The 19617-nt window shown below is 43.3% G+C and overlaps 1 protein-coding gene across 1 annotated transcript in view; it reads right to left on the bottom strand.

Annotated features, from left to right (window-relative positions):
- LOC115202094 (programmed cell death protein 4) overlaps window positions 1-19617 on the bottom strand; it is a 38757-nt gene that overhangs the window by 8178 nt on the left and 10962 nt on the right. The window contains exons 3-8 of the mRNA XM_029765978.1: window positions 7259-7558; window positions 6923-7020; window positions 4766-4879; window positions 4360-4581; window positions 3974-4071; window positions 2998-3112 (exon numbers count right to left, since the gene is read on the bottom strand). Of these exons, the coding sequence (XP_029621838.1) occupies window positions 2998-3112; window positions 3974-4071; window positions 4360-4581; window positions 4766-4879; window positions 6923-7020; window positions 7259-7558 (947 nt within the window). The remainder of the gene's footprint in view (window positions 1-2997; window positions 3113-3973; window positions 4072-4359; window positions 4582-4765; window positions 4880-6922; window positions 7021-7258; window positions 7559-19617) is intronic.

Raw genomic sequence — 19617 nt, forward strand, 5'->3', positions numbered from 1 at the left:
CTTGAATGTCTTAATGGCCATGTACTCTTATAATCTCTACCCGGGATACCGCAAGATGATGCCTGGCCACCCCTCAGAGCCTGGTTTCTTCCTAGGTTCCTGCCTTTCTAGGGAGTTTTTCCTAGCCCCCGTACTTCTACAGCAATCAAATGTAATTATAAAGCCCTTCTTACATCAGCTGATGTCACAAAGTGCTGTACAGAAACCCAGCCTAAAACCCCAAACAGCAAGCAATGCAGGTGTAGAAGCACTGACATTTGCTGATGTAAAAAGGACTTTATAAATACATTTCATTCATGATTTGAAATGCAATCAAGCATTTTAGTTGTAAAATAACAAAACGACCCTTGAATAATTTGCGTAAACCATCCTAAACAAATGATTTCGGCCACAGAACCTTTGTCAGAAATGGCTGTAATTATTTTGCCGGTTCAGCAACATGTACAGTGCAATAAACACTTGATGTTCTGTGGCGGTCGCTGCAGCAGGGAGGAGAGAGAGACAATGGGGCAGTCTTTTTTTTTGCACAGCAAGCCTGAGCCCGGTACAATCAAATCACTTGTGGTCGGACTCCCTCTAGTTATCTGTGTGTTATTTAATCAAAACAGTGCACTTAAAGCATCAGACAAGCTCAGTGCATATAGTACATTTGATTAAAACACAGGATGTGTCTATATATGAAAAAAATACATTTTAACCAATAGATTGTTCTTTTGACCAGAGACTCAATCAACCAAGGTTTTTTTATTTTGTCAGGGACTGGTTCTGTTTCTACATCTCCAGCTGTAAACAATCTCCTATGGAATGCGCTGGAGGAGAGAACCCCTAGCACCTCCCAAACATCCCTCAGCTGGAGCAGGCACACTGCCGACTACCCCTCTCCATGGTGAAGCAGTGAAATGGGGGCAGGGTTCCAGCGGTTGCCGCCGCTAGGGGGGGGTTTAACTGGTGCACGACCTCGCTGACGCGTGCGATGACCCTAGCGTGACCAAGGCTTCACCCCTGAGCAGTGAGCACGGTACTGCCAAACCATACCAATCCAGTCCGCTGACAGACAGTGTTTAAGTGGTGAGAATAAGGGCATGGCCGGTGGGGGGATAATAGGCAGCCTTTCTAAAGCCCAGATTAAGAGAAGCTAGACAGACGGGCTGTGCCCCAAATGGCACCCTGACCCTATTCCTTTTAAAGTGCACTACTTATGGGCTCTGGTTAAAAGTAGTGCACTATTAAGGAAATAGGGTGCCATTTGGGATAAAACAAGTTGATCTGGAGGACTCCACTAGTCTCCTAGTCGCTCACAGCACTGACTTATCAGTCCTATTCGGTTTGTGTGTGCGATGGTTCAGTATCCAATCAACCCTAGCTTAATGTTTGTGCAGTAGTCACAGGCAGCTTTGTTTACAAAGATACTGTGCACACACACCCCCCTGTATTCAATTCTGATAACTATGCACGGCCAAAAGCACTATACAAAAGTGACAGCAGGGGAATAAGGGAACTTGTCTGACTCTTACACGCATAACCCTGTATGAGCCGGTTCTTGGAGCATGTTGTCAACTCACACCCTGAAACGGTTATTTCCAGGTCTTGTGAAAGAACACTCCAGGGAACCTCACCACAGTGCCAAATGTGAAAACGCCCTGGGGGATACTGCTATTCAAACTGCTCTTCACACACATACTCTGACTTCAGATGTCGTCTCTGGCAGAGTGATTTGATCAAACCCAGAGGAGGCTAAATCTGTTTCCCTAATGACCCTATGGTAGTGCACTACTTCTGACCAGGACCCATTGGGCTCTGGTCATAAGTAGTGCAGTATACAGGCGATAAGGTGCCATTTGGGACGCACACTAGGAGCTCCTGTTCTGGCAGGCTGTGTGTGCCCTCTGTAGCCCAGTGTAGACCCACTCGATCAGGGCCTGAGGCCCAGCAAGGACAGGCAGGAAATCAAACCTGGTCGGGAGTCTGCAGGCTACAGAGACTAACGTACGGTGGGTTACACAATACTCTTGCTCTGCTACATCGTCACAAGCGTGTGTGTGCAACCGTGCACATTCACACACACACGAGGGTGCCAAATGATCCCTTTAGTTCAGGGAGCAAAGACTCCTGACCACTCTAGAATATACAAATGCACACACACACACACACACACACACACACACACACACACACACACACACACACACACACACCTCTCATGACTTGAAAACCTGCACTCAGGTCTGTGTGTGCGTCCCTGTGCATCTGTTTACGTACATACATGCACGCATGTGTCCCTACGGGCGTGTCCCTGTAAGTGTGAGCATCGGCCTCTTTGTTCCAGGCTTTGCAGTCAGAGCCAAGCTCTGAGGGACAGCGTTGTGCTGACACCGGCCTGGCAGGGCTCCCCACAGCACTTTTCCCAGCATGAAGTGCTCTCCACCTTGTTGTGTTTACATAACACACGAGTACAGATCCAGACAGACAGGAGATGTCCCAAACGGCACCCTATTCCCCATTTAGTGCACTACTTTATAGGGTGCCATTTTGGGAAACAACCAGACAGCGCCCATCTCTCTGCACTGAGAGTCTGGGTTCAGGTGGAGGGAACAAAAAGGTCATCTCCACTGTGTGTAAATACAGTTGACCCACAATGGAAGGCTGCAGAGAAATAGAACAAAGCTCTCCTTTGATTGGTTTTGTATGTTTCTAGCTCTGATAGGATGGGTGTTAGCTGAATATAGGTTTTGTTGACTTGCCATTCAGACCTGGGATCAAATAATATTAACAGAACCCGGGTCTGTTGCCATTTATCCATATTTGATTCTCATTAGGTGTCTCCTGTCACTTCCAGCACCACATCACATTTCATGCATGCAGAGAGAACATCCGGAATGGGAGGTTGCTTGTATAACTGGAATGTTTTGATGAGTCACACAATGACACAACACAGGCATGTGATGATTGGCGGGATGGGCGCCAGGTCCCGCCTACTTGGCAGAGACTGCCTCTTACCTCTTTGACGAGGTGTTTGACAGGTCTGAGGCCACCGCCCACACCCCACACGTTGTCTAGCCGCACCATCTCCCTCTTCATGGAGAGGAGCACCGCCGCGCGGTCCAACGCAGCTCTGCGGGGAAGGGAATAACCGCAACAGCCATGACCACAACCACAGAGAGATGCAATGAGAAAAGGGGAATGTGTCAAGTCACAGCTAGATATTGAACACGGTCACATGAATTCACAACAAAATGACTTTCTGAATAAAATTGCCTAGTAAGACAGGGTATATAAAAAAATCTATTTAAAAAAAAAGGAAATGTCAGGTAACAGCAGGTTAACTACAAAATGGACTTTCCCCAACTCATCAGAATAAATATAACAGTACAATTTGCATTGGAATTCACATTCTCAGGTTGGAGTAGTATATCTTTAAAAACAGAAAATGGGAGATTCCAAAACATTAGGTGAAACCAAATAAGGGTCGTCATCAGTTCTGGAAGGGGATCAATCAGTTGCTTGGAGAATGACAACGCTTCCATGGTGAGAAGACGCCAACATTTACCCTGGCCCCTCATCAGGCGGTTGTTGAGCGATTAACTGACGATATCAGCAACAGAGATATGTAACCACTTCAGGCTGCTTTGATGTGAAGTGGGCTTTTCCACCATGTTTTGGCAATAGATCTAAGATCAGTTTCTTCCTTAATCCTTAGAGAATACTGATAGTGAGCAAAACTGACAGGGCAACTTCATCTGAATTCTCCTCACCCTAAATTACCAACATTAACTAATTCTCCCTGCCTTTTGCACATGACTCATATCATTGTCTCTAATGTTGCTGTCCATTTACTGTCTGTGCCAGTCTGTTGTTTGTCTGAAGCACTGCTTTAGCCCTAAAAAGTATTCTAAGGACTGAAAAAGTTTTGAATTTAAATCACCCCTCCACCAATCAATGCCCATCTTTTTTTATTATCCTATCCCTTGCTCACCTAGCGTGGTCGCAGTCCACCTTGCCTTTGTAGCGGTCCAGGAATGCCATCGGTAGAGCGTGGTCCGCGATGGCTCGGGCAATAAACTGTCCCAGCATCTGTAGAGTTCAAGAGAATTAAAAAGGTAAAACCTAGAGTGGATGATCGGTCATTCTCTTTAAATTAAAAAGGGGGTTGGGTTTAAAGCAGCATGACAAATTATCATTTGTCTGAAAGAAAATGTACAATGATTGCATACCAAATGGCACCCTATTTATTCCTTATATAGTGCACTACTTCAGACCAGAGATCCACGGTCCCTTGTCAAAAGTAGTGTACTAAATAGGGAATAAGGTGCCATTTGTGCCAAATGTATTTTTCTAACAAGTCCTTCCCCCATCCGTTACCTGTGGAGCCTCTGGCGTGTCCAGCATAAGGTCGGGCAGCTCTTTGAGGATCTTGTCGAAGGCGCGGGCCATGTCGGACTCCGAGAGCTCCTTGCCGACTAGGTCACGGAGCAGCCTGGAGGTGAGCTCCCGGTGGCTGGCCTTGCCCTCCAAAGACAGGGACACAGCCAGGCTGGAGAACTCGTACTTGTGGTGGCCCAGGTTCAGTTCTCTCAGCAGCATCTGGGAGTGGAAGAGGGGGTAGGGTGTACACAGAGAAACACGCACAAAGACAGTTAACGTGAAGTAAAACGATATATGTCGGGACCCTGCATGGTTTTGAGACAAAACAGAAACAGAAAAGACGCACCACCACCTAAAGGCCTTTTCAAATAACCAACCCTCCATCCAACCTCAAAACACTTACCTGGACTTCTTTTGTGTCCCCGTGCTCAAAGTACTCCTGTACGATGGGGTTGACGGTCTTCTCCAGTTCCCTCTCGTCCAGCTCTGGAACAACAGTGGCATACACGGTGTCTCCCTTTAAAATGAAACCACAGACATAGGTCAGGAATAGCAATCTAATAACATCAACACAGCCGGCCGGCTCATTAGGCAGGATTAGGCTGTAATCTAAAATGCTACTGGTGCATTTGTTAAAAAGTCCAATGCAGCCATTTTTATCTCAAAATCAAATAATTTCTGGGTAACAATTAAGTACCTTACTGTGATAGTTCAATTGTAAAAAATAAATAGCTTCTTAGCAAAGAGCAATTTCTCAAGCAAAAGTTTTGCTAGGTCTGTCGGAGTGGTTTGAGTGGGGAGGGGGAAATGGAAAATTAGATTTGGAACCCTTTCTTATTGGTCTATTAACTAATTTACCACATAGTGATATCACCATGGAAGGCCAAAACTAAACTCCTACCAAAACGGGCAGAAATTTCTGGTGGTCTTTTCAAACAATGTTTTTTGCTAAAAAAGGGGATAATCATATTTTTTTTTACAATTTCACAGTATTATTCCAACCTATTGTGGAAATGTATATAAAACACAGGAAAATCACATTTGACTGTACTGGGCCTTTAAGGTAGAGCAGGGGTCAATAACTGCCATCATATTTAGGCTGAATGGCCAGGATATGGCAAAAGTAACAGCATGATAGCAGTTCTGTGCCAAGTGCTGCCGACATACAGTCGGGGTTTCTGCAATTACCCAACGCACTGACTCACTTTCCGGTTTTCCCTCCAGGTTTCAGAAGTATGCTTGTCCTTTAAGAACAACCAAAAAATGTTCAGACTACACCAATGACCTGTTCTGGTATTGTCCTGCAACTCCCTTCCTTAAAGAAACCATTGATCTTACTTGATTACACCATTTAACTTCACTTCCAGGAAGGGAGGAGGATGATGCATACTTCTAAGTTTTGAAACAGGACCCATATGACCCTTACCACACAAACCACCTAGCTAGTAGGGATCCCAGACGCACCACTACTGGGATATACTGGAGACAGGCATGTGTGCTCCAAGAGCACGGGACATCCCAAAATGGCACCCTATTCCCTATATAGTGCACTACTTTTGACCAGGGCCAGGCCCATCGGGCTATTTACTTTTAGAGGTCAAGTGGGCCGGTATCCAGTGTCGCCAACTCTGTCCTAGTTACCTGCTACCACGGACCTACTGCTCCAGTGCTGTTTCTTTTAGGTTTCTCTCTCGAGGAATAGCCTTGGAGGCACTTTCTCACTACACAGAATAGCAAAGAATGCCTTCGACATCCACGTTTAACTGATACTGTGGTTTAAAGTTTAGAAAAAAAGTATAAATAAAAATAAACCCTCGCCATCATAGATCATTCCTAAGGTGTATGGTGGAATATAAGAAATGACTGTCATAAAAGGCCTATGACAGAACAAGCCTACCTTCATGATTAAACGGAAGATATTTCACCCAGAAAAGAATACAAATAAATGGTCTATTCTGATCCCATTCAAAAAGATACAAGAGGATGTACGACTCATTAAGCCAGTCATAATTATGGCTGTTGACAGCAGGGTTGTGTTCAGTCGGCACGAAAGGGAAGAAAGCAGTCCGAAACGAAGAGCTAGTGGGGAGGTATCATCTGTCCAATAAGAAACGCTGGTTTTAGTTTTCAGTTACAAAATGTGTCCTGATGAGCATGACCCAGTTGTGGACTTTGTATGGACAATATCTGCTTGTCTGGGAGCATGTGGCCCCTGCATTCACCGCCAATCCCAGCAGTCACCATAAGCATGTTTATTTCCCACAACCCATTAAGTGGTATGATCCAACACATCTGCGGCTTTGTGACGATTGGCCACTTCTGAACAAAGCTAGTCCAAAAACAGAGCTCGGCGCAAAAACAACTACAGAAAGAACCCAACCCTGGCCCCCTCATCTAAGCAACTGTTGTCTTTGTAGTAACAATTTGGGACAGGGATTGTGGGGACACTGGTGTACAGGAGAAGAGAGGGGTGCGTGCAGAGGCTCTATTGTATTGGTTGGGGTCGGAGAGAGCTCATGTTCTTTACACACGCATACCTCACCCGTGCCCCCTCTTTTACCTGTGCAATCTCGTCGTAGTTGGGGTCCTTGACATCTGGTTCCTCTACCTCGTACACCATACCTGCTGCTCCCCATACACCTTTACCCCCTGCGCCACCTGTAGTGTAAAGACCACATCAGAGCTAGTCAGTTAGCACTAGAGACACGTTTAGAATAGAAGGTTTTGTGAACCCAGGGAGATTACCTCAGCCATAAGCACTGCTCTATGATCAGTTTACCAGACTTCAATCCTAAACAAAAACTTATGGCCCCAGAATAAAACTGGTACTAGACCACCAGCGCTTACAGAGTAGATGACTTCCATCTATCTCAGCCATTATTAGCATAGCACAGACCTTTCTTAGGCAGGCCCCGGCCCTTGCCTGTCCTGGACTTGCGGTCGTTGGGGACGGGCACCTTGCCCTTGGGGCTGTGGGAGTCGCCGTCGGCCAGTTCACCCGACAGCGACTCTGAGAGCGACTCGCTGCGGGATGACGATTTGCGCACACGCCGCTTGGCCTTGGCCTTGAGCCGCGCCTCGTGGAGCGCCTTCTCCTGTGGCGTCCAGTTGCCGTTCACCTCCGCCTCGAGTGCCGCCTCGTCCTCATCGCAATAGGGATGGTCCATATCCACATCGTCGTCAAAGGATAACACCCCTGCGATTGGATACAAGGACAGGCAGTGTGAGTTTAATAAATTTCATGTAAATATTAATAACCGGACCGCACCCTGGTTGGCTTAAATACATGTCTGCATAGTTGTTTTATTTTTTATTAAACAATGTTTGCAGTTCTTCTAGTGGCCACAGGGGGACAAAGACTGCAGAATGCACCATTGACAACACGAGGTATGGATTTGTTTTTGTAAGCTACATTGTTAAGTTGCAAGTTATGGGGATGGATATTCAAGTTGGAGGTCTGTGGAAACATGTCAACTGCCAGCACTTCAACTACAAATTACACAATCAGAATCCCCAAGTATGAGAAGCGTGTCCAGTCACAATCATGAGATTATAATAATTAATTTCTCTAGGGTAGGGGTCAGTATTTTGATGTCCGGATGAAAGGCGTGCCCAAATTAAACTGCCTGCTACCCAGACTCAGAAGGTAGGATATGTATATTACTGGTAGATTTGGATAGAAAACACTGAAGTTTATAAAACTGTTTGAATGATGAATGATGTCTGAGTATAACAGAACTCATATGGCAGGCAAAACCCTGAGAGAAATCCAACCATGAAGTTGAAAATCTGAGGCTTGTAGTTTTTTTAATTGATTCCCGATTCAAACTACAGTGACTTAGGGGTCATTTTGCAGTTCCTAAGGCTTCCACTAGATGTCAACAGTCTTTAGAATGTTGTTACAGGCTTCTACTGTGACCTGGAAGGGAATGACAGTCATTTCAACCAGGTGTCTGGCTGAGTGCCATTAGATCATTCATGCGCGTGGCTGTCAGCGCGAGGTGCTTTCTTTTTCCTTTCTGAAGACAAAGGATTTGTCCGGTTGGAATATTATCGAAGATGCATGATAAAAACATCCTAAAGATTGATGCTATACATCGTTTGACATGTTTCTACAAACTGTAGTATAACTTTTTGGACTTTGTCTCAACAAAATGCGCAAGCATGGCGCATTTGGATAACTCGACTGAACGTGCGAACAAAACTGAGGTATTTGGACATAAATATGGAGTTTAGCAAACAAAACGAAGTGGACGTAGGAGTCCTGGGAGTGCACTCCGACAAAGATCAGCAAAGGTAAGTGAAGATTTATAATACTATTTTCGACTTTTTTTGACTCCAGAACTTGGCGGGTAACTGTATAGCTTGCTTTGATGGCTGAGCTCTGTACTCAGAATATTGAAAAATGTGCTTCGCCGTAAAGCCATTTTGAAATCTGACACAGCGGTTGCATTAAGGAGAAGTGTATCTGTGATTCTTTCAATAACTGTTGTGAAGTTTATCAACGTTTATGATGAGTATTTTTGTAAATTGATGTGCTCATTCACCGAAAATTTGAGGCAATACATTTTCTGAACATCATGCGCCAATGTAAAAATGTTTTTTATATAAATATGAACTTTATCGAGCAAAACATACATGTATTGTGTAACATGAAGTCCTATGAGTGCCATCTGATGAAGATCAAAAGTTAGTGATTCATTTTAGCTGTATTTCTGGTTTTTGTGACGCCTCTCCTTGCTTGGAAAATGGCTGTGTGGTTTTTCTTGTTTACGTGCTGTCCTAACATAATCTAATATTATGCTTCGCCGTAAAGCCTTTTTGAAATCGGACAAAGTGGCTGGATTAATGAGAATCTTAGCTTTAAAATGGGATATAATAGTTGTATGTTTGAGAAATTAGAATGAGATTTTTGTCGTTTTGAATTTGGCGCCCTGCTATTTCACTGGCTGTTGAATAGTGTGTCCCGCAGGTGGGACGGATTACAGAGAGCCAGTAAATCAAGGAAAATATGCAAAACTTTCCAAGGGCTTGGAGGATGTTCAAAGACACTAATTTCCCTTACAGATAACATAGCTGTAAGAATGACTTGCAGGTATGAGAGAATTTGTTGTTATTTTGGCACCATGGACAATGTCTAGTGTATATTGAGACTGGTGGCTTTTTATGGACGGGACAGCTGTTATCCTTAGAATAATGTCTACAACATCTATAAAAATTGCAGATAACTTCACAGTTCGACTGCATACAAGTGATAACTAAGCTAATCTCTTTCATTCAATGGTCACATAAAAATCTAGCCTATTATCATGCCAAAACTGGCCAGTAGACACAGGCTCACATGGTACTAAATGTATTTTGCTTTGAGTTAGGAGCACCTTGCAAGGCAACTGGTAGTTTAGAGTGACTGCCGTATCCTATCTGCATAGCTTACATTTACATTTTAGTCATTTAGCAGACGCTCTTATCCAGAGCGACTTACAGTAGTGAATGCATACATTTCATAATTCTTTTCTCCGTACTGGTCCCCCGTGGGAATCGAACCCACAACCCTGGCGTTGCAAACACCATGCTCTACCAACTGAGCCACAAAGCTGCAATATGTAACTTTTCGTGCAACACGACAAAATTCACATAGAAATGTGAGTTTTAGTTCCCACGGGGGCTGCTAGCTAAACATGCTAACAAGAGCAAACGAAAAAACAAATTACAAAGATAGCCAATCTAGCTCAACGGTATACATACAGTTGAAGTCGGAAGTTTACATCCACTTGGGTTGGAGTCATTAAAACTCGTTTTTGAACAAGTCCACACATTTCTTGTTAACAAACTATAGTTTTGGCATCTACTTTGTGCATTACACAACTCATTTTTCCAACAATGTTTACAGACAGATTATTTCACTGAATCACAATTCCAGTGGGTCAGAAGTTTACTGTGCCTTTAAAACAGCTTGGAAAATTCCTGCAAATGATGGCAAGGCTTTAGAAGCTTCTGATTGACTGAAATTATGTCAATTAGCCTAATGGAGGTGAACCTATAGATGTATTTCAAGGCCTACCTTCAAACTCAGTGCCTCTTTGCATGACATCATGGACAACTCAGAAGAAATCAGCCAAGACCTCAGAAAAGAAAAATTGTAGACATTCCCAAGTCTGGTTCATCCTTGGGAGCAATTTCCAAATGCCTGAAGGTACCACATTCATCTGTACAAATAATAGTACGCAAGTATAAACACCACGGGACCATGCAGCCATCATACCGCTCAGGAAGCAGACGCGTTCTATCTCCTAGAGAGGAACGTACTTTGGTGCGAAAAGTGCAAATCAATCCCAGAACAACAGCAAAGGACCTTGTGAAGATGCTGGAGGAAACAGTTACAAAAGTATCTATATCCACAGTAAAACAAGTCCTATATCAACATAACCTGAAAGGCCGCTCAGCAAGGAGGAAGCCACTGCTCCAAAACAGCCATAAAAAAGCCAGACTACGGTTTGCAACTGCACATGGGGACAATGATTGTACTTTTTGGAGAAATGTCCACTGGTCTGATGAAACAAAATTAGAACTGTTTGGCCATAACGACCATCGTTATGTTTGGAGGAAAAAGGGGGAGGCTTGCAAGCCGAAGAACATCATCCCAACCGTGAAGCCCTGTGGTGGCAGCATCATGCTGTGGGGGTGCTTTGCTGCAGGTGGGACTGGTGCACTTTACAAAATAGATGGCATCAAGAGGAAGGAAAATAATGTGGATATATATTGAAGCAACATCAAGACATCAGTCAGGAAGTTAAACCTTGGTCACAAATGGGTCTTCCAAATGGACAATGACCCCAAGCATACTTCCAAAGTTGTAGCAAAATAGCTTAAGGACAACAAAGTCAAGGTATTGGAGTGGCCATCACAAAGCCCTGACCTCAATCCCATAGAACATTTTTGGGCAGAAGTGAAAAAGCATGTGCGAGCAAGGAGGCCTACAAACCTGACTCAGTTACACCAGCTCTGTCAGGAGGAATGGGCCAAAATTCACCCAACTTATTGTGGGAAGCTTGTAGAAGGCTACCCGAAATGTTTGACCCAAGTTAAACAATTTAAAATGCAAAGCTTCCAACTACTAATTGAGTGCATGTAAACTTCTGACCCACTGGTAATGTGATGAAAGAATTAAGCTGAAATATATCGCTCTACTATTATTCTGACATTTCACATTCTTAAAAAAAAAAAAAGTGGTGATCCTAACTGACCTAAGACAGGAATTTTTACTAGGATTAAATGTCAGGAATTGTGAAAAACTGAGTTTAAATGCATTTGGCTAAGGTGCATGTAAACTTCCGACTTCAACTGTATAAGGTAGGAGCTTGTGATTTTTGTGGTAAGTTTGGACATTTACAAGTGAAGAACAAATCCTTATTTACAATGACGGCACGGATAACGCTGGGCCAATTGTGCGCCGCCGTGTGGGACTCCCAATCACAGCCGGATGTGATACAGCCTGGATTCAAACCAGGGACTGTAGTGACGCCTCTTGCACTGAGCTGCAGTGCCTTAGACCGCTGCGTCCATGTGCGTGTGTTAACTATTTAACTGTACTAAAATGCTTTAAAAAAGGTTGCTAAAATTTTAAATATCGGTTTCTCTTTTTTTTGGCAAGGAAAATATCGGATATCGGCCAAAAATGTCATATCAGTGCATCACTAGTCACAACAAAGCCACAGATGTCTCAAGTTGAGGAAGCGTGCAATTGGCATGCTGACTGCAAGATGTCTACTAGAGCTGTCGCCAGAGAATTGAATGTTAATTTCTCTACCGTAAGCTGCCTCCAACGGCCTTACAACCGCAGACCATGTGTATGGCGTCATGTGGGCGAGCGGTTTGCTGACGTCAGCAGACGTCACGTGCTAGTCACATGTTAATGTAAAAAGCTGGTTTTTGATATATGAACTTGATTGAACAAAACATGCATGTATTGTATAACATAATGTCCTAGGGGTGTCATCTGATGAAGATCAAAGTTTAGTGCTGCATTTAGCTGTGGTTTTGTTTTTTGTGACATTATATGCTAGCTTGAAAAATGGGTGTCTGATTATTTCTGGCTGGGTACTCTGCTGACATAATCTAATATTTTGCTTTCGTTGTAAAGCCTTTTTGAAATCGGACAGTGTGGTTAGATTAATGAGAGTCTTGTCTTTAAAATGGAGTAAAAATAGTCATATATTTGAGAAATTGAAGTAATAGCATTTCTAAGGTATTTGAATAACGCTCCACAGGATTCCACTGGCTGTTGAGTAGGTGGGACGATTTCGTCCCACGTACCCTAGAGAGGTTAATCTCTCCAGTTCTACCATCAGCTCAAACAGCAGAGCATGCTCAGGCGGTGTGGGACGTTACCAGCTGTTAGAAGCCCTCTTGGCTGCTCACACTACATAGCTTAATAAGGTGATTTACAGAGGCAAGTCCACACTGACACAACATATGCGAACCGAAACGTGCCTAAAAGTCTAAAAACACCGTTGAGCTACAATAACAGACCAGGAGAAGAGCTAAAATGCATTTTATGCTGGTCACATCATGAAGTCACATCGTCTTACTACCAGGACTACCCCAAGCATAGTTGGCCCACTTCCATATGTTAAAAAAGTGTTGACGCACAACTGTTTAGCAGGCACACGGTAGCGTGTGCACACAGAAGACTTAAAAGGCCTCTGCCCTTACAACACCAGGGCAACCCACTAATCCCAATTTATTATGGAGACTGATCACACCACAAGCCGCACATTGACAGGCGCGCGCACACACACACACACACGCGCGCCTTTCAGGCCACAGGTGCAATAGCTAGTTAAGACTATTAGAGGATTAGCAAAAAATGTCAATTCCCTTCTGCTCCCTCGTGCGGTGGGGTATGCTGACGTGAGCGCTTTTCCCCTATACTTCAAGTCTGCATCTCGACACTACCACTCAGCGTGGGTCTGACTACATATGGCAGTGCTAGCCCACAGGCAGTCAAATGACATCTCAGGATGTAACGAATACCCCCAGAGCCCTCCTACAAAGTCCACCGCCGAGCCCTAAGAGGAGACACGGCCCTATAGATTACAGGGAAGAGGAGGGCGGCCTAACCACAGAGCAGATCCGGCATTGTCTGGAGACTGGAGTGGAGCTCGCACCAACCAAACTACATTTACTGGCCATGAGTGCTGTGTGTGCCTGCATCTAAAATGGCACCCTGTTCCCTAGATGTTGCACTACTTCTAAGCCCAGTGGGCCCGGTTTAAAAGTAGTGCACTTTGCGATAAAGCTCTCCTAGAAGGGCTAGATGAGCCAGGCCCCCACAAGTACGTCAATTATTCAAACGAGCTAGCGGTCAGTGAGACGTTTTGTACATGGATCAAGTGAACAAGATTCCTACGGGGTGTAAAAGGTCTAACAGATTTCCAGTGTTTGTGCATACTGTACAGCAGAGTCCTCGCTATCTGATTCTAAACAAGCGTGGGCCGGCCTACTGTCGGTCAGAAACACTCCCTGGGCCTGCAAAGCTGTAAACAACTGACCAAGTCTCTCGTCGTCCTCCAACTCCTTTCAAATAGGCACATGCCAGAGCAGTAAATTGATCTTCCCCTAATGTCAACCAGCCAAAAATAGGCCTGGCCAATTGGGAACAGGAAGAAAAAGAGGAGAGCAGAGAGAGGAAACTAGGGTTCTGCAAAGTCAAGCATTGCAAACCAGAAAAACTAAAAATGTGCTACCTAACAAGCAAAGGTAACTTTATACCTCTGAGTAGCTAGTACTGGCCACATGCCTTTTGACATTTGTAATGCAATGATCTGTAGTCTGAGGCCATGTTGGTTGTCACGGACTGCATAGGGAACTGAAAGTGCTAGAAACTAGTTTTTCTACTTCAGTGTTTTTTTGTTGTTGTTTTTTTTTACAAGTGTGTCTACCATAGGCAGCCTAGTTGTATGGAAAGTGCTATCTGTATCCATAAGTGTCCAGATATCTCCTTTGAAATGCTTGAATCTGGCGACTGTGTTGTGATTTGTGGATTCAAATAAAATATTTAAAAAATGCGAGTAACACAGTTTCCGCATGGCGATGACTGACACGTCCCTTCTGCGCTCTTTATTTAATACAGACACCAATACTCAGACAAAAAGATTACTAGGCCATAGGCTACCCCCCCAGTCTGAAACTCAGATCCTCCTAAAAGCTTTGGGCTTGATCCAGGTCAGCAGGGAACTGCTGTCAAAAACAACCCCTTGTATTCCTGTGTTAGTAGCCTGTAGGCTACATGAGTAATCGTTAGATCAACTCCCTCTAGGTGTGTAAAGGTATTCCGTGTGTTAGGCGTGTGAACGTTTACACGAAATAGGGATTTTTCTGAATGTTATGGATGCCAAACTAAAAACAGGGTTTTCCCCCACAAAAATGTTAAAATCACATTGCAGCTGGCTCGCCTGCCATATCTCTTCACTAATGAGGCGAGCATGTGTTCAGTCTGTCGCATGTACGATATAACGGCGCCGGAGGTGGTGGCTGCCGGTTTACAATTGGTTAGGGGACTGTAAGGGAGGTCAGAGACCTGGCCGCGTGGTGCCAGGACAACCTCTCCCTCAACGTGATCAAGATAAAGGAGATGATTGTGGACTACAGGAAAAGGAGGACAGAGCACATTCTCGTCAACGGGGTTGTAGCGGAGCAGGTTGAGAGCTTCAAGTCCCTTGGTGTCCACATCAAACTGTCATGGTCCAAACTAGGGATGCACGATATATCGGTAAGCATATCGGAATCGGACGATATTAGCAAAAAATGCCAACGTCGGCACCATGTATAGTTTAACGCCGATGTGCAAAACCGATGTCAAAGCTGACGTGCATACCTGTATAACGTAGGTAGATGGCATAATGACGCCACGAAAAATACAGAGCTACACGTGCAACACAGCATTCCTAACCTAGCCCACAATGTCTGCTGTGTGGATATATTTTGAAGTTTCAAAGGAAGACAACAAAAAAAAGGCCATATGCAACGTTTGTGCTGCTATTATTTCCCGAGGGGAGAAAGTGAAATCTTGCAATACCACAAACCTAATTACTAATTTGAAAGTGTATCACCCCCAGATGTTCAGCGACTACTTAGAACAAAAGCAGAAATATACTAAGCGCTTCCAACAACTAAACAAGCTCAAGTCCTTTAAAAAGAGTAAGAAAATGTCAGCGAGACAACTCAAAGGCGAAATCCATTAAAGCCAAGATAATGGAATTCAATGCCCATGACAATCAACCGTTCTCTGTCGTGGGTGAGCAAGCATTGGTATACACTACCAAGTGCGCCATTTTTCAGATGTTGCCCTATCGGAGATACACAGCATTGTTGAAACGCACATCCATGAGCTACTTGCTATGGGCGTCACTGCTATTAGCTTCACGACTGACATTTGGGCCCGCGATGTCAGCCCCATGAGCATGCTGAGTGACAGCACAGTGAATTGCATGCACAAGAATGTGCTGGTTCTCATACCGCTGCTGCCATTTCAATGACATTTGAAACATGGAAAATCCCCAAGAACAAAGTACACGCTGTGCTACGTGATAATGCACGTACAGTTTTTCTTCCCTTAAAATTTGTGTTGCACTGCAGCACAGCTTGCGGGCTGCCGCAGAATTCTATGGCACGTTATTTAAGTGTCAGCCATTGTTACCATTAATGCTAATTAGTGCTAGCTTGACCACCAGTGGGCATCTTTGAGAAGCATTTGACTGTTTTTAATATGGACTGTAATAGAGAATTTAAAAGAAATTGTAAGAACATTATATGGGATTGATTAATAAACGTGGCTTAATTTTATTCATATTAGGAAAATATGGCGCTGTACAACGTGACCGGTCGGGAGTAGGCTACTAAGTGACTGCAAGTGAAGAGCAAAATAATCCTAACATTTCCACACCCTAATTGTAGGCTAACCAATACCCAAACGGAGACTCAGTGAAAATAAAGAATCTCACTGATTTATCAAGACCAGTCCCCATGCTTGTCTCAGAGCAGCGTGAAACGGTGCTGAAATAGTTCACCACACGCAGGTAGGCTATTGCTTCAAATCCTATTGTAACAATTTGATGACTTTGGGTGTTCAGTAAGCCACAATGTTGCCTTCGTTAGCCTACTTTATTTCTGTAATTCAGTGATATTTATTCACATAGTAATTCGTTATGAGCCATCCAGATGTGGTTAGAAAACAATTGATTTGGTAAACTCGGTAAGAGTCCATTGTCCTGATAGCCCATCAAGGGTGCATGGCTTTTGTATTCTTAAAACTTCTTCAGGATAGGGTCTATTTTTCTCAATTTCCGCCTGACTGACGTGCCCAAAGTAAACTGCCTGTTGCTCAGGCCCTGAAGCCAGGATATGCATATAATTGGTACCATTGGAAAGAAAACATTTCTCCAAACTTCAAAGTGTTAAAATAATATAGGAGACTATAACACAATAGATATGGTAGGAGACAATTCCAAAGAAAAAAAAAAAAGAATTTCCGGTTGGTTGAGAGCCCATGCTCTTCCAATGGAACATATAGGTAGAACATTTAATCTAGCTCCCAGTATGCAATTCCTATGGCTTCCACTGGATGTCAGTAGTCTTTGTTCAAGGTTTCAGGCTTGTTTCTTCCCAAACGAGGAAGAATAATGAGTTTTGATACAGGGACACAGACTTAGAAATCAGTGTATGCGCGCGCCATGAAGAGGACACGCACCTGCTAATATCGTTTTCCTATTGGACATACTTCTTTCCGTAAGAAATATTATAGTATCTGAGGATTAAATATAAATGTATTTTGACTTGTTTTGCACATCAGTCAATAATTGACTCGGTTTCCCTCCTTCAAAATGAATCCAACGTTACCAATAAACTTATCCAAACAAGTCAACCAACGTTTATAATCAAACATTAGGTACCCTAATACGCAAATAAACAAAATTTAAGACGGAGAATCGTTAGTGTCTTTACCGGAGAAAAATACCAAAGAACGCGCTCTCATTTACACGCTTGGAAACACTACAGCCAAAATGGGAGCCACCTAGAAAAACTACAATTTCTGGCTCATTTTTCCAAAAACCAGCCTGAAACTATTTCTAAAGACTTGACATCTAGTGGAAGCCCTAGGAACTGCAATCGGGAATGATTTCACCCTATTATAAAAGTGCCAGCCATTGAAATCAGTGGTAGGATGAAGTATTTTTGGGGGGGAGGGTTGTCCTCGGGTTTTCGCCTGCCATTTCAGTTCTGTTATACTCACAGATATTATTTTAACAGTTTTAGAAACTTTAGAGAGTTTTCTATCCAAATCTACCAATTATATGCAAATCCTAGCTTCTGGGCCAGAGTAGCAGGCAGTTTACTTCGGACACACTTTTCATCCGGACGTCAAAATACCGCCCCCTATCCCAAAGAAGTTAACGAAAGCATAAAGATGTTGATGAAAAAAAAATACTGTACAGTTTATGCTTTACAACATTTTGCGATTGCATGATGTTTGTAGTTATAAATCTAAAACTTGTACTTAATACATTTTTTTTTTTTTATACCCCCCAACTTGCAATGTATCTTTTTCACGCCCAGCCGAGCGATCCTTTTGTAAAGGTTGAAGAGTATTGTCCTGCTAATAGCCCATCATGGAAACGTTGTTTGCACCCATAGGTTTTAGGCCTGCAGTAGGTTATAATAATCCATGCTTTCTGGGAATGTTTAGAAGTCCAAAAGTTATGGGTGGAGCTAGAACTTTGACTGTCAGAAGTATTAAAATGAACCAATGTCAGCCTTTAAATGCTTTATTATCCAAGTGTGTGTGGTCGAAGGAGAGAATGCATTTCACTGTTTTGACTCAGTATACATTTCCCAAAATAAATGCATTTCTTTTGGGACATGTATACGGAGTATGTCCACATCCCTGTCAGTCCATTTTATTGGTAAACTACATGGTAATGTAAAAGTAATATTTTTTTGTGATCCAATATGTAATATAGTAAGTAAAAAAAATACAAAATAAAAAGAATACTTGTTGGATAACAGATCAGCTCTTGGAACTCATTACGAGGCGGCTTATATCTTCAATATGCTTTATTATACAAATGTTTAAAGCACGTGTGGGTGACAGACTGTTTTTAATTAGGGCTTTCAGGAGGAACGGAAAATAATTGAACACAACATGAGCAGATTAACTTGGTCAAAACATTTATTGAAAACTATCAGACCGAAAACACCTCCATTAATTTACGAACAGATAGTCAATTTGTGCCACAGGTTAGACTAACGATAGAACACTGATCTCCCCCTTGTGATAGTGTGGTGCAATGACAGAATGCCACCATCTACCACTAACGGTCGTGGTGAGACACAGTTTGCGCTGTTCTGTGAAGGGAGTAGTACACAGCGTTGTACGAGATCTTCAGTTTCTTGGCAATTTCTCACATGGAATAACCTACATTTCTCAGAACAAGAATAGACTGACGAGTTTCAGAAGAAAGGTCTTTGTTTCTAGCCATTTTGAGCCTGTAATCGAACCCACAAATGCTGATGCGCCAATACTCAATGATAAACTTGGATTAGCTAACACAACGTGCCATTGGAACACAGGAGTGATGGTTGCTGATCATGGGCCTCAGTACGCCTATTAAATGCTTCTTTTTTTCTCCTGCCGTTTACACCTACAATAGTCATTTACAACATTCATGTGTACATTGTACTTCTGATCAATTTGATGGACAAAAAATAAGTGTTTTTATTTCAAAAACAAGGACACTTCTAAGTGACCCCAAACTTTTGAACGGTAGTGTACATGTACCTATTACCTCAATTACCTCGACTAACCAGTGCCCCCGCACATTGACTCTGTACCAGTACCCCCTGTATATAGCCTCGCTATTGTTATTTTCCTGCTGCTCTTTAATTGTTACTTTTATTTTTTACATTTATCTTAAAACGGCATTGTTGGTTAAGGGCTTGTAAGTAAGTATTTCACCGTAAAGTCTACGCCTGTTCATAAAATGTGATTTATCCTAGCCATTTCATTGAGGATAGGCCCTGCTTCACTGACGTTGCGAGACATTGCAAGCAAGAAAATACAGTATCCCATTGAGATACAGCTTTTTGATTGCTGATAGATAGGCCTAGTACACGGTTCTGATTCAGTTTGTCTGGTGGTCGACCTGCCTATACTGTGCCCCTCCCCTCTTTCAGTCCCCCTCCCCTCTTTCAGTCCCC

This window comes from Salmo trutta, chromosome 11 (genome assembly GCF_901001165.1).
Source record: "Salmo trutta chromosome 11, fSalTru1.1, whole genome shotgun sequence".
In the NCBI taxonomy this organism is placed as follows: domain Eukaryota; kingdom Metazoa; phylum Chordata; class Actinopteri; order Salmoniformes; family Salmonidae; genus Salmo; species Salmo trutta.